Genomic DNA, 16,831 nt, shown 5'->3' on the forward strand with positions numbered 1-16,831 from the left:
GTGTTTTCTATGAAGCTTTTCAAGGGAAACTATTATGTTTAGTATGTCACCTATGCACGCAACTAATAAGTCAATATTGGCTTATTAAATTTGCGAGAACGGGTTGTGTAGAGTTGTGCTCCTTGTGTATAGGAGGAGGTTGTTGAAAAGTCTTGGGTCCTCAATATTAAGAGAATTGTTTATCATAATCATACCACATTTGTCAGACCAATCCTGGAGTATGCAGCTCTGGAATGGAGTCCATGTCTCGTCAAGCATAAGACTTGAATTGGAAAAGTTTCAGAAGTTTGTCATCAGACTGGTACCTGAACTGAGAGGTACGAGCTACGAGGAGAGACTACAGGAATTAAACCTAACGTCGTTTGAAGACGGAAGAGTTAGGGGGACCTTTTTTTTTAGGGTAGGGGGACATGATCACCACATACAAGATTCTCAGAGGAATTGATAGGGTAGATAAAGACAGCATATTTAACACAAGGGGGCATGCACTAGGGGACACAGGTGGAAACCGAGTATCCAAATGAGCCACAGATATTAGAAAACTTTTTTTTTTTTTTTTTTAGTGACAGTGTAATTAACAAATGGAATGCATTAGGCAGTGATGTGGTGGAGGCAGATATCATACACAGCTTCAAGTGTAGATATGATAGAACCCAATAGGCTCAGGAACCTGTACACCTGTTGATTGAGGAACTAAAGAGCCGAAGCTCAACCCTCGCAAGCACAACTAGGTGAGTGCGCGCGCGCGCGCGCACACACACACACACACACACACACACACACACACACACACTCACACACTCACACACTCACACACACTCACACACTCACACACTCACACACTCACACACTCACACTCACACACACTCACGGGCATTAAACCTCACGTCGCTGGAAGACAGAAGAGTTAGGAGGGACATGATCACCACATACAAGATGGGGGGGGGGGGGCCTGGCCTGTCTTTCGACCTTTCTGAAGCAGTCCTCCCTCAATCTCCCACGCTCCCTCTCCCTGTACCCTTCCACATACTAACAAATCACTGAGGAAAATGCGCGCGAAGTCCATCATTATGTCATCACATCGTTCGGCTGGCAGCGAGGCGCACATTCCCATTCCCGAGAGGTAAACCCAATTCCCAGTCAGTAGACGCTTGCCATGTGACGGGGGAGGGTGTGCGCACATCTCCCAGTGTCTGTAAACTGAATTACACACACCAAACCCCGAAAATATGTAAATAACCAGTGAAAACCATTAACTAAACCATGTAGGGCCTAAATAACCATCTCTTTTTGCCGAGGGGAAAGTGATATAATAAAAACCAATGGAACCTGCTATATAAGTAAACCCGCCAGGCAGCGAATAATGAGATATCAATAATGTGATATCAACAAAACCTCTGGAGACAGAACAAAGCCTAACAATCAGTTGGAACTGACGGGATATAAGATATATACAGTATATATCTCTATATATACCTATATATATCTATAAATACATATATATGGCGTCTCGCGCGGCTTTGACATCATCGCCTGATAGCAGAAGAAAGAAGAGGAAGTCACCAGCGACTTCTTGATGTCCATGGAAATAGCCAAGGTGACGGAGCAGCCGGCGGAGCCACAGACACCCACACCCACAGAGAGAAAGACAGAGAGAAAGAAATTGAAAGGAAAAGAGAGAGAAAGAAACGTATGATTCTGTTATATTTCTTTCTCACTATCTTTCTAATATATATATATATATATATATATATATATATATATATATATATATATATATATATATATATATATATATATATATATATATATATATATATATGTCGTACCTAGTAGCCCGAACGCACTTCTCAGCCTACTATGCAAGGCCCGATTTGCCTAATAAGCCAAGTTCTCATGAATTGTTTTTCGACTACCTAACCAATCTAACCTAACCTAACCTAACCTAACCTATAAATATAGGTTAGGTTAGGTTAGGTAGGGTTGGTTAGGTTCGGTCATATATCTACGTTAATTTTAACTTTAATTTAAAAAAATTGACCTCATACATAATGAAATGGGTAGCTTTATCATTTCATAAGAAAAAAATTAGAGAAAATATATAATTCAGGAAAACTTGGCTTCTTAGGCAAATCGGGCCTTGCATAGTAGGCCGAGAAGTGCTTTCTGGCTATTAGGTACGACATATATATATATATATATATATATATATATATATATATATATATATATATATATATATATATATATATATATATATATATATATATATATATATTATTCACAATAGGATAGGATTATTAAGAATACTATTATTCTTAATAATATATAATTGTAATAATAACTAAAATATTTTTTCGGTTATTTTTATTACTAATATTATATGTAAATTATATATATTTCTATAATTTTATTTATGTATGTAATAGAGACTGGAACAGGGAATATATATATATATATATATATATATATATATATATATATATATATATATATATATATATATATATATATATATATATATATATATATATATATATATATAAAGCCTAAAGTATTATTTTTAATATACCTTTATATATATATATATATATATATATATATATATATATATATATATATATATATATATATATATATATATATATATATATATATATGCAATTGACGATCACAAAACACTGATCATTTTATGCGGAAAATCCACAGAGAAATATGAAATGAGGTGAACGTTTCGGCTTTGTTAAAGCCTTTGTCAACACCAGACTGACCCAAAGCCAATATACAAAGCCGAAACGTTCACCTCATTTCATATTTCTCTGTGGATTTTCCGCATAAAATGATCAGTGTTTTGTGATCGTCAATTGCATATATATATATATATATATATATATATATATATATATATATATATATATATATATATATATATATATATATATATAAAGGTATATTAAAAATAATACTTTAGGCTTTTATCGAGGTCCACACTCCAAGGTACCTATAATATTGGTAGGTAAACAGAGGCATTAGGTGAAAGGAAACCGTGCCCAACCGTTTTTGCCCTGCTTATAGATTGAAAGCGAGTCCTGTGGTTGTGGGTAGAGGACGCAGACCACTCAGCTGGCTGAGTAAGGAATGAGATCATTGTGACTTAGAAATTTCGTTTCATAGGACCAGCTAGGATTTATAATTGGTTTGCCTATTTTCGCAGTTGTCATGGGTCAATACTTACAGAAAAGGTACCCAGAGGCCGTGTTGGGAAGTGGGTACAGGTGATAGAATACAGTCTTGGAGAGGAAGGGTCATAGTCGCAGAGAAAGTAACCAGCACTTAGATCCCGGAATGAACTTACGAAGGTTTTTCCACTTAGTGTAGCTACTTGAATACCGCCGTAGCCGCCACGAAGGCGCTAAGAAGGAAAACATTCGTAAGTACCTTCCTGAATCCGGCCCCTGGGTTTTACCCCAGCTGCAGCGCTGTATTATACAACAACTGATGTATAATACACGTCCCCCCCCCACGCTAGGCTAAGATGCGTAGTCGTGTTGGGCCGCGCTTGGAGCAGAATTCTTTTTTGTTAATAGAAACTTCTTTCTTCTGTTGGCGTCTTTATCCTTCAGTCTTGTTAGCTTCATTCTTATTATTTTTTTGTTTACCTTTTCCGTGCTTGGATATTTGTTATTATGCTACTCGACTGATTGCTGTTGTTGTTATAGATTCAGCTACAAGTTCCAAGTAGCACGGGCTATGGTGAGGCCGTAGCTTACCTGGCACAGGACCGGGGCAAGTAGCACGGGCTATGGTGAGCCCGTAACTTACCTGGCACAGGAGCAGTGCTCTCGATTGATCATCTGACGCTGTATATATAGGTTTAGCCTTGCTCAGGGTCATCAGGTGACATTTTTACAGGAGCTGGTGCATATGAAGTTGAGTTGCAAAGGGTAACTCATGATGACGGTTGTGTTGAAAGGGGTTACAGGATCAGTTGCAAGAGCAAGAGGGGGTTCTGCAATGATGACTGCAGGAGGTACAATCCATATTGCAAGATCAGTTGTAGGGACGTTTAGCGGGTGCTCTTCTGCTGGCGGTGACAAGTTCCAGTTGAAGTGTATAGAAGCGCCGCTACCCGGGGTAAAGTTGGGAATACAGTTGCTTGTATGTTGAAGGAGGCTGTAGAGACCTGGGGCCGGATTCATAGTGCAACTCCTGTCCCTACAGTTGTACATAACTATTATGTTCTTTGTACACACAATCTACTGAATAAAGATTATTATTATTGGCTGCTTCTAACGCATCCTGGATGATGTAGTGGGGGGGGGGGGGGGGTAAAGTACCTCTATAGAGCCTCTTCATTTATTTATTTACTTATTTATTTATATATATATACAAGAAGGTACATTGGGTATGTGAGAATACATTGGATAGTACAGTATTTACATTCTTGTAAAGCCACTAGTACGCGCAGCGTTTCGGGCAGGTCCTTATCTAGCAGATAATTTTAAGTAGGTAATTCCTATCAGAATTGATTTCATTGCTGAAAAGTAGTTGAACTCTCCACGAGCCCCCCTGAACCGCGCCTTAATCTTGTGTACCATATGGTACCTCGCTGATGCCTACCTGGAGCGAGTTCATGTTAATTGAGACAAGAAAGAAATACATCTCAAAGGGATAGAATACATCTACGTTAGGCTATTTCTACCCCCCCCCCCCCCCCCAGGGTCGCGCCAGAGCAATTCAGCTGTTACATTTTCCCCCCTCCCCTAAACAATGGCAATAGAAAAAGCAACTTTGCAACATAAATTAACTAGAAAGAGTACCAGTGACCCAAGGACCACCAACAACTTAGAACCACGTACCGTTCATGAGAACTGAACCAAGTCTAACAGGCTACCTATCCCCCCAACAACATGCCATATATAGATGATATATGGTATATCATCTATATATGGCATATATATATGATAATATGCCATATATCTGGAGTTGATTGTAAGCTCTAGCTAGTCGATGTGTACTTGCTAGTTACCTGTATAGCTAGTATAATGTTAACGTTATTCTTACACATATACAAATCTAACTTGACCTAACCTAACGTAGCCTAATTTAGCCTAATCTAACCTATCATAACCTAACCATTACATACACTGTAAAGATTTTTTCCAATATAAACTATTGTATTATCTTTAGAAATCTCACAATGTGAACATTTTGTAGTTGCCAATACACGAATATAACTGGTAGTTCACATTTGAAATCTGTTGTAGCAGTATCAGTAGTCAACATCAACCCTTGTACTAGCAGTAACAGTATAGTGATCTCAGAGTAGTCAACATCAACCCTTGTACTAGCAGTAACAGTATAGTGATCTCAGAGTAGTCAACATCAACCCTTGTACTAGCAGTAACAGTATAGTGATCTCAGAGTAGTCAACATCAACCCTTGTACTAGCAGTAACAGTATAGTGATCTCAGCATAAATCAATGTGCTTCAACTGTACACTAACTGCTCTTTTTCTCTAATATTCACTTTAATTGCTGCACAGGACAATCAGACGTATCAAGTGAGTGTTTCATAAGATAAAAAGTGTGGCTATCGTTCGCTGCTTGCCTCTCCCTACCAATTTTTCAAACTATATATGAAAAAAAAACTCAAATGTGCCTCTGTTATACATTGCATGACCGATACGATTAATAATAACATGAATAATAATAATATTGATCAAATAACACACACTAGAAATTGAAGGGACGACGACGTTTCGGTCCATGGTCAATTATCAAGTCAATTGTGACTTGATAATGATCCGAAACGTCGTCGTCCCTTCAATTTCTAGTGTGTGTGGTTTGGTCAACATTTTTTTAGCTACGTTATTGTGACTCCTAATCTGCATTAATATTAATATTTTATAATATAACGCACAAACAGCGGTAGTAGTAATTTGCTTTGTGATTGTAACTTGCTTAGCTAAATGAATTGTGGGGTTCAGTCCCTGAGCCCATTATGTGCCTCTGTAACCCATTCCACTACCGCTCACAAGATGGGTATGGGGTGCATAATAAATGAACTAAACTAAAAAACTAGTAATTTGCTTACTAATTTTCACTCTTTGGGGGCTGCACGAAGACTAGGCTACAGTGTTACGAGGCTTGGTTTGTGGTGTTTCAGTCCTTGATGTGGTGTTTGGCCTCTGTGTGTGGTGCTTCTGGGCTTACTATCGCACCTCTGGGCTTCTCGTGGCACCTCTAGGCTTGCTGCTTCACCTCTGTGCTTGCTTTGTGAACCCCTGTAGCTCTCACCCTTCCTTCATTCATTCCTTCCAGAGGGCCCATACCATCGCAGTCTTGATGTTATCATGCAGTACATTAAATTCCTCAGTGATTAAAGAAAATATCAAATGAAGCTGGATCTTATGTGCTCCTTAGAGCATCGGATTGACACCATAGAGCATTGGTTGACACCATAGAGCATTGGTTGACACCATAGAGCATTGGTTGACACCATAGAGCATTGGTTAACAATATGGAGCAAATTTGATGTTAATTTTAACTTTCCTGACATTTTTCTTCTTTCCTGTTATATAGGAGTGTGTACTTAGCAGGTATCCCCTCTTGGGTGTCACAATACAGTGACCTCTGGACTAACAATACAGTGACCTCTGGACTAACAATACAGTGACCTCTGGACTAACAATACAGAGACCTCTGGACTAACAATACAGTGACCTCTGGACTAACAATACAGTGACCTCTGGACTAACAATACAGTGACCTCTGGACTAACAATACAGTGACCTCTGGACTAACAATACAGTGACCTCTGGACTAACAATACAGTGACCTCTGGACTAACAATACAGTGACCTCTGGACTAACAATACAGTGACCTCTGGACTAACAATACAGTGACCTCTGGACTAACAATACAGTGACCTCTGGACTAACAATACAGTGACCTCTGGACTAACAATACAGTGACCTCTGGACTAACAATACAGTGACCTCTGGACTAACAATACAGTGACCTTTGGACTAACAATACAGTGACCTCTGGACTAACAATACAGTGACCTCTGGACTAACAATACAGTGACCTGGACTAACAATACAGTGACCTCTGGACTAACAATACAGTGACCTTTGGACTAACAATACAGTGACCTTTGGACTAACAATACAGTGACCTCTGGACTAACAATACAGTGACCTCTGGACTAACAATACAGTGACCTTTGGACTAACAATACAGTGACCTCTGGATTATGTAGTTCAATCCTACACCCACCTTCAATCCTAACAGCACACGTATGGTAATAGAGATAACCCTACCAGGATTCTTATCCGCCTATTTTGCTGCTGATGAATCAATGTTTGAAGATCCTATCAGAGCACATGAGAGTAATCAGCTGATATTCATGATCCCAGGGTTATTATAGTTAACAGTCAGTGGGATACTACTATCCAGGGGCCAGATTCACGAAGCAGTTACGTGAGTACTTACGAACGTGTACATCTTTCCTCAATCTTTGACGGCTTTGGTTACATTTATTAAACAGTTTACAAGCATGAAAACTTGCCAATCAACTGTTGTTATTGTTATAAACAGCCTCCTGGTGCTTCAGAGCTCATTAACTGTTTAATAATTGTAAACAAAGCCGCCAATGATTGAGAAAAGATGTACAGGTTCGTAAGTACTTGCGTAATTACTTCGTGACAGTGTTGATCAAATACAATGGAAAAAGTAAGCAATTTAAGATGGCAGACTAGCAATGGCAACAATACGGTTGTGTTGAATTCCATGTACATATATGTATATTATTACATATATGTATGAAATGCATACATATATGCATTTTATTCCTTCTGAAGATGTATTAATATACGAAAGTACTTAAGGAAATTCCTGTTTCAATTCTTCCTCCGTGGTCTGACACTGTCACATTTTTCATCACGTTAATTTTCGAGATTTACACAAATGTATATTATTAGTGTAGGATTCAGTGTTTACATTATATATATCTCACCCAGCATTATTTTTATGCTTGTTATTATTATTATTGTTCATCTAGTCTTCATTCTAGTTATGTCTTTTGTAATGTATTCATTTTATGCCATAAAGGGTTCAGGTGAGGCTACGCCAGGCTGCTCTCTAATCGTTTGTTAGTTCACATCATCTTTCCTGCGTATGTCAGAACAAAATAGTAGTTATTTCCTTCCTTTATCCATAGTATTGTATCATTATAGTGAGAAAATTGAAGCCATACTGTGGGATCGAATCCAGGAGCCAGATTCATGAAAGGACTTACGAACCTTACATCTTTTCTCAATCTTTGGCGGGTTTGTTTACAATTATTAAACAGTTAGTGAGCCCCGAAGCACCAGGAGGCTGTTTATAACAATAACAACAGTTGATTGGCAAGTTTTCATGCTTGTAAACTGTTTAATAAATGTAACCAAAGCCGTCAAAGATTGAGGAAAGATGTACACGTTCGTAAGTATTTGCGTAAGTGCTTTCGTGAATCTGGCCCCAGGTCCCTGAACTTCTTAGGCTTCCACATTACCATGCGTACAGAAGCGCATATATTCGATCCTATTAAATGGCTTCAATAGTTTCTCACATATGACGTTCTTGGGGTTTTTATTATTGATATTTCTTTAGTCTATAATCCATTAATTGTCACCATCAAAATCCGATTTGTCATAGGATTGTGTCACTATGTGCTTGTCTTTTGTCCCGTCCTCTGAAAGTCTTTAACACACATTGGTGGACTATCCAATCCTTTCTAGCCTTACAAAGGAATTCAAATCTATCCCGAATGAAAAGTTGTATTTTTAAACCCCCTCATCAACATTAGGCTCTGGATAAGATATAGATTTTTGTTATAGATTTCAAAGGGTTACGTTCAGTGTGGGTTGATATTTTCAGATTGACAGCCAACTTCGGATTTGTACCTACGAGACCTACGAACGGTTTCGGCGCCACTACTTGTAAGTATAACATCCACCAAGTTTAAGTAAGTGTGCACTTAATTGGCTGCTTCAGGAGACAGGGTCTGTGTGATGTCAAGTCTCTGTGTGTATTTGCTATTTGTGCCTGCAGAATCGAGCTATTATCTCTTACACCCCGTCTTTCTACCCAATCTATTTTTCCTTCAGTTTCTGCCTCGGCCGTGAATCGAACCTGGGCCCATAGGACTATGACCCCCGAACGCTGGTGTGTGTGTGTATTCACCTAGTTGTATTCACCTAGTTGTGCTTGCGGGGGTTGAGCTCTGCTCTTTCGGCCCGCCTCTCAACTGTCAATCAACTGTTTCTACTGCTACCATTTTTTCCCCAACACCACACACCCCCACAGGAAGCAGCCCCTGACAGCTGACTAACTCCCAGGTACCTATTTACTGCTAGGCAATAGGGCCATAGGGTGAAAGAAACTCTGCCCATCGTTTCTCGCCGGCGCCCGGGATTGAACCCGGGACTACAGGATCCCGGGTGTGTGTGTGTGTAATTACCTAAGTGTAGTTACAGGATGAGAGCTACGCTCGTGGTGTCCCGTCTTCCCAGCACTCTTTGTCATATAACGCTTTGAAACTACTGACGGTCTTGGCCTCCACGTGTGTGTGTATGTGTGTATACTTTCATGTCAACTGCGTGAGTGTGCGCATGACTGCCTTCGTGTGTGTACACATCTATTTCAAGGTCCCAGCAATCTACCAGACTGTTGTTGTCAGAGGAATATCACTCTCCTCACGAACCAGACAATGACTCCCATATACACTAACGTACCCACGCACACCGCCACGAAACACGCACAGGGACTTATGGGGCGTCATTCATCAATATAACAATAGCGGGTTATTAGTCACGAAAGCCAAGCTTACCCAAGCTAGACATGCCATGAGGCTACAAATCCATCCGCAGCCCCACAACCTTCGATCCACGGATCCTTGAATAGTCACATGCATGCAATTGGCTCTCTCTGGTACTTCAATTGATATATACTTGAAAATGTGTTAGTACTCGAAAGCGTTTGATTTTTTTTCTCTCCTATGTGATATTTAAACATAACAGAGCCACCTGTTTTTTGTAATTATTCTTTATAGTTCAAGTATGTTTCTTGAGACAGAAAAATACATCTCAAAGGGATAGAGTAGCTTAGGCTATTTCTACTCCCAAATTCTCTCTCTCTCTCTCTCTCTCTCTCTCTCTCTCTCTCTCTCTCTCTCTCTCTCTCTCTCTCTCTCTCTCTCTCTCTATATATATATATATATATATATATATATATATATATATATATATATATATATATGTAAAGAAATTGAGGATTGAAACCCTCTATACATATCTGTTTCCCTTATATTCCTATCTAATAACAAATGATCTCGTCGCCTTCACTATCGCTAAACATACAACAATCAATGTTTATAGCGGTCAGAGACATTGAGAGCCGCTTTACGGGCTCGCCATAGCCCGTGCTACATGGACACTTCATTCTGAGTAGCTAAATCTAAAACAACAACAATAACATTCAGAGCCCAAATAGTATTAGGAAATGTACATGTTTATCTCTCAGAATGTTTGGTAATATGTTTATTGTTTGTGATGTGTTTATATGTATGTATTAACACGATGTACTGAACGGGGTGAGAATAGCTTGAGCTACCTCATCCCTTTGTGTGTATTTTACCTCACTAAACTTATTTCTATTTCAAGTAGTATCCTCCCCCGGAATAACAGCCAGTAATAAGGACTGACGGTAAAATGCCCACTCAATATATATCCTTTCACGACCAAAAGACCACATTCACTCCAGAAATCTATTGATTGATGAAGATTAAGCCACCCAAAAGGTGGCACGGGCATGAATAGCCCATAAGTGGTGGCTTTTTTGAGCCATTACCATAAGAGATGATACTAGAGATCTGTGAAGATGCAGTTACACCCTGCGTGACGGGAGATGTCTCCCGGACCAAATGGTGTCCAGAAATCTACCACGAAAGGTCTATTCATACCCGTACCACCTTTAGAGTTGCTTAAAAAATCAATCAATCAATCAATTCAGAGCTAGATTGAGGATCCAGCGACTCACCACAAATATCTCTATCCCCACAGCTGCGGTCAGCACGAATACTGCTGTTCACTAGGCTGCTGCGTCTCTACAGCTTTCTCCTTCTACCAGTTGTGGTATTTCTGGTGAGTGAGACTTACTGGCTTCACTGTAAACAAAATAATCAAATGCTGTAGTCCCTATAAGGCCAGTATCTTCATGATAAAAAACGTCATTTCTGATTTCGTGTTCGGATTTTAGGCTATCAACTACCTCTGGAAGGGTTATTAAGGCAACTACAATAGCTTACTAACTATATAGCAGGTATACTTTAGTCTTAAACATAGTCCAGGACTACAGTACCAGGTGCCAATTAAATAGGTACCATCAAAGCTAACCAAACAACAGCTAAATTGACTTTCTTTCCTGATGTCTTGTTTTTCCCCGCTTCGATGTAGGTTGTTGCTGCTACTGATTATCCTCCTGTGCTCTGGAGGCGGGTGGTGGTTCAGGTGGCGTCATGGTGGCTTCAGCAACCAGAACACGCCCACCAGCCTCCTCGCACGACGGCAGAGGAGGATTCGAACCCACGGTCACAACGCTATTAACGTCTACCCGCACCCCCATACATTCTACGGTGGCAGGGTAGCGGGCCAGCATGAGTATCATCTGCCGCCCGGTTATGATAAGGGTGAGTTGTGTGTGTGTGTGTGTGTGTGTGTGTGTGTGTGTGTGTGTGTGTGTGTGTGTGTGTGTGTGTGTGTGTGTACTCACCTAATTGGCTCTTTGGTCCCGCCTCTCAACAGTCAATCAACTGGTGTACAGGTTCCTGAGCCTATTGGGCTCTATCATATCTACACTTGAAACTGTGTATGGAGTCAGCCTCCACCACATCACTGCCTAATGCATTCCATTTATTAACTACTCTAACACTGACACTATGTGTGTGTGTGTGTGTGTGTGTGTGTGTGTGTGTGTGTGTGTGTGTGTGTGTGTGTGTGTGTGTGTGTGTGTGTATATGTGTGTGTGTGTGTGTGTGTGTGTGTGTGTGTGTGTGTGTGTGTGTGTGTGTGTGCATATGTGTGTGTGTGTGTGTGTGTGTGTGTGTGTGTGTGTGTGTGTGTGTATGTGTGTGTGTGTGTGTGTGTGTGTGTGTGTGTGTGTGTGTGTGTGTATGTGTGTGTGTGTGTGTGTGTGTATATGTATATGTGTGTGTGTGTGTGTGTGTGTGTGTGTGTGTGTGTGTGTGTGTGTGTGTGTGTGTGTGTGTGTACTCACCTAATTGGCTCTTTGGTCCCGCCTCTCAACAGTCAATCAACTGGTGTACAGGTTCCTGAGCCTACTGGGCTCTATCATATCTACACTTGAAACTGTGTATGGAGTCAGCCTCCACCACATCACTGCCTAATGCATTCCATTTATTAACTACTCTGACACTGACACTATGTGTGTGTGTGTGTGTGTGTGTGTGTGTGTGTGTGTGTGTGTGTGTGTGTGTGTGTGTGTGTGTGTGTGTGTGTGTGTGTGTGTATGTGTTTGTGTGTATTTAATATTTCTATTTACTATCTGTGCCTGCGGGATTGAGCTCAGTAAGCTAAAATCAAACTGTCTAACACTTCTATGGTTCATCTGTCTCAATCTTCCACCCTTGTCCCGTTAGTGTATACACCTCTCTAATATTGGATTTCCACTCTGTCAATCCCACTAAATATATTTTATACGTCGCTATCATGTCTCCTCGCTCCCATTTTCTGACGTAGGTGGAGGCATACCTTAGAATCATCCAAGTGATCTATCCTTCACCACCAGGTTACCAAGTCCTTCAATCTTTCCTCAAGGAGTGCATCCATGTCGTTATCTTAGTCTATATCTGCCTTTGACTTCCTCCTCTACCTCATTCTCAAGCCCAACCACTTAGATTGGACGGTAGAACGAAGGTCTCGCTTCACGCAGGTCGGCGTTCAATCCCCGACCGTCCCCAACTGGTTGGGCACCATTCCTTTCCCCCGTCCCATCTCAAATCCTTATCCTGACCCCTTCCCAGTGCTATAGACTCCCGCAGCGCTCGGAGTCAATTGAAGATGTTTCCTCTCACTTGCATGTGTATAATTTAAATTACTCCTTGCAGTACCATGTGTATAATTTACCTTTCAATATGTGTCATCCAGGTGCCCCAACCATGAGGCATCGTGCAGGTGAATGTCAGTATCTGACATTTAACGTATAACTACGCAGATGTGACTTTCAAAGGACAACCGGACTTTGAAAGAGAGAGAGAGAGAGAGAGAGAGAAAGAGAGAGAGAGAGAGAGAGAGAGAGAGAGAGAGAGAGAGAGAGAGAGAGAGAGAGAGAGAGAGAGAGAGAGAGAGAGAGAGACAGAGAGAGAGAGAGAGAGAGAGAGACAGAGAGAGAGAGAGAGAGAGAGAGAGAGAGAGAGAGAGAGAGAGAGAGAGAGAGAGAGAGAGAGAGAGAGAGAGAGAGAGAGAGAGAGAGAGAGAGACAGAGAGAGAGAGAGAGAGAGAGAGAGAGAGAGAGAGAGAGAGAGAGAGAGAGAGAGAGAGAGAGAGAGAATAATATTTTCTCTTTCACAGACCCTCCGTCCTACAATGAGGTCATCAACCACCTGAGCCTATTCCCCAGGGCTGATGCTGTCCGCAGAGGTGAGGATAGGCTATCTTAGGATGGTTTGGGGTTGAGTTTCAACCCGTCCTCTTAAAAATAACGTCACTTTTGGCTCGTATGCGCCAAAATTTGGACGTAATTTGAAATGAAATCGACTCACAAAAGTGACGTACTGTTCCGTTTTCTGTTTGAGTCGTCCGGTCGACTCTGTAAGGTTAAAATAAATGACTTTCTATTAACGTTTTTCATAATATTTTGAAACTTTATGAGAATTTATTGGGGTTGAGTTGCCTACATTAGCTAAAAGTTATGCTGTGTCAGGATCGTTTGGGTTAGGCTGTGCTGGGGGTTAGGCTAGAAGGTTAGGTTAAGTTAGACTTTAAAATCCATGAAAACCCGTCATTCCTTACGACATAACTTACATCTCATTTGACTCTGGGCAGTTTTGGAGACCAGCTTTCTTTGCTGCGTGTCTGATTAGTTTATAAGATACATAAACAAGATAAACAAGGTTTATAAGATAGAAGATACTGTTGTGTTTTGTATGATTAAATTATGTAGAGAGGCTTTCTTTAGTTAGTACACTGTTTAATGCTTGTAGTTGGGTTTGGAATGATTAGATATAATGGGTTTATTTTGAAGAAGAGGTTGGGTTCTGGTAGACAGGTGTGAAGAACAAGTTGGGTTCTTGTAGACAGGTGTGAAGCACAAGTTGGGTTATCGTAGACAGGCGTGAAGAACAGGTTGGTTTCTGGTAGACAGGTGTGAAGAACAAGTGTGTTTCGTGAGTCTAATTATCCCTGTTGTGTTGCAGAAGCTGGAGACCAAAGTGGCGGTGGAGGAGGGGCCGGACACTCATCCTTCGATGAGTGCCACTTGTCTCTTCCTCCACCTAGCTACGAGATGGTCCTCGACTTGAAGCGACGCGAGATGCAGTTCCAGCGCGAGATGGGCGACGAGGAGGAACAGACGCCAAGAGTCCACAGCGCAAGAAGTAGGATTAGGAGACTCTTAGGTAAGATGCGAACTCTTGGGAACAACCAGAACGATTCACCGGCTCTTGATGACTTCACGCCTCCCGAAGACTCTTATTCATCTGCCGTGCCGCCTGCAGGGTTATTCACCATCAGTAGAGAGTCACTCCCCTCGCAGGAATTTTATCTCCAGCCTTCGACATCGTCAGGACCTTCCAATTCCTCAGGTCCTTCTGAGAGCAGTCATTTAACATCAGATTCGGATACCTCGTCTCACTCCGATTTCTCCGTCCAATCATTCATCCTGAACCCTTCACCATCCAGGAGATCCATGGAATCGTCTCCAGCACATCTTCAAGAATATATTCCTAGTGCTCCCTCTGCCATTCAGGTACTCACTCCAGCACATCATTACCCAGAATACATTTCCAGCGCCTCTTCGGCTATGCAAGTCGCCATTCCAATGCCACAGGAGCCCGAAATCGCCGAAGAATTCGAGCCGCTGGAACATGCTGGTACTAACAGACCGTGTACTGGAAGGTCCGTGCTGTCCAGGCCCACGACGTCCATCAGCACAAGAACCCTTACACCTCCTAGAGAAGTTGTGAGGAAGACCAGCCTGCCAGGGACGGTATTGGAAGCCGAGGAGGAGATCAGGAGTGACAGGTGAGGCTACAGGCCTTCTACATATACACACAAGCACAGCTGTGATTGCAATCATCTATCCACCTTTCTTATCTTTTTATACCCCATGTACCGAAGCTGATATCACCTATAGCTACTATGAATCGAATCTACACAATTTGTATAAACTGTATTCTCATCATTCTAATCGAATATGTTTTGCTATTATAAGTCTCACCGCTCTATGTGTATGTACGCTATGCAACCCATTCTCAGAATTGTTAGTACGGTTTAATACTAAGTGTAATAAGTACATTCCCTTACTGTCATACATAGTACATAAGTGCACTTAAGGGACTGTTAACGGGCTGATGCTATAAGACTCACGGCTGTACAGCTGTCCACTTCAGCTACTCCTGCAATGATTTGTACGAATCCACTTACGAATACAACTAAATAAAAACCACAACAACTTAACTTGTCCTGGACCTAAATAAACAATCCTAGGCCTAACTTGCGCAATCTTAGGACTTATAATATATATATATATATATATATATATATATATATATATATATATATATATATATATATATATATATATATATATATATATGGCACAACTCTCCTAAACACGAGAGTTAAGTATACAACTTTAGAACACTTTCCCTGTCTCGAGTCTCCTGGTGGGAAAGTGTTCTAAAGTTATATATATATATATATATATATATATATATATATATATATATATATATATATATATATATATATATATATATATATATATATATATATATATATGCCTTCTTTTTCCAGTCTTCTACAAAATCGATAATATAAAACGTAGACCACTTTTTTTTTTAGGGTTCAAAAGTTCATATTTTGTTCATTTCATTCATAGTAGCTGTTGGCACCTTCAGTTTAGGATAACAGGATAGCCTAGTTATGTAAAGAGTATCACATTATTCTAATCAATCGAGAGTATTCATATGAAACTTTCACAATGTTTCGATTTGCCGCATCATACGCAAATTTTAAGATAAATTAGCCTATCTTTGCCTGAAAATAAACACAGATTAAGTATTCCCCCGAATGTTTGCTTGTTCATACGCAAATTTTAAGATAAATTAGCCTATCTTTCCCTTAAAATAAACACAGATTAAGTATTCCCCCGAATGTTTGCTTGTTCATACGCGAATTTTAAGATAAATTAGCCTATCTTTGCCTCAAAATAAACACAGATTAAGTATTCCCCCGAATGTTTGCTTGTTATAAATGAAATATGAGGTAATATATCTGAAATATGTGTATATAATGCCACCTAAAAGTTCATCTTACAATCCTATCTCAAGAGAATGATTAATCATACGTGGAATCAGAAGTAAACAATAGATACGAGTCTAGCCTAATTCTGAATAAAATATGGGAATATCTTACGATATCCGTTAGTGAATGGAATAGTTACAACCACGCTCAAAAGTGCATCGAAATGTCGACTGTACCTATCTTTATTTGTATATACTTATCCACATACATCTATCCTTATACCTGTCTAACACTGTGCATCT

General features: G+C 40.3%; 1 protein-coding gene across 4 annotated transcripts; it reads left to right on the forward strand.

Moving 5' to 3' along the window:
- The first annotated feature begins 984 nt into the window (after nt 1-984).
- Nucleotides 985-15,787, forward strand: LOC123770493 (uncharacterized). 4 transcript variants are annotated; one of them, XM_069301753.1, is made up of 7 exons: nt 985-1,690; nt 5,546-5,563; nt 8,926-8,987; nt 11,109-11,189; nt 11,502-11,734; nt 13,635-13,703; nt 14,480-15,787. In XM_069301753.1, exons 1-7 carry the CDS (start codon nt 1,577-1,579, stop codon nt 15,307-15,309), a joined length of 1,407 nt encoding a protein of 468 aa, XP_069157854.1. In that variant the 5' UTR covers nt 985-1,576; the 3' UTR covers nt 15,310-15,787. The 4 variants fall into 4 exon arrangements, with proteins under 4 accessions (XP_069157854.1, XP_069157855.1, XP_045618374.1 ...); XM_045762418.2 differs by having other exon boundaries at nt 987-1,597; XM_069301754.1 differs by lacking the exon at nt 5,546-5,563.
- Nucleotides 15,788-16,831: the final 1,044 nt, after the last annotated feature.

This window comes from Procambarus clarkii, chromosome 46, assembly GCF_040958095.1.
Source record: "Procambarus clarkii isolate CNS0578487 chromosome 46, FALCON_Pclarkii_2.0, whole genome shotgun sequence".
NCBI classification, from domain to species: Eukaryota; Metazoa; Arthropoda; class Malacostraca; order Decapoda; family Cambaridae; genus Procambarus; species Procambarus clarkii.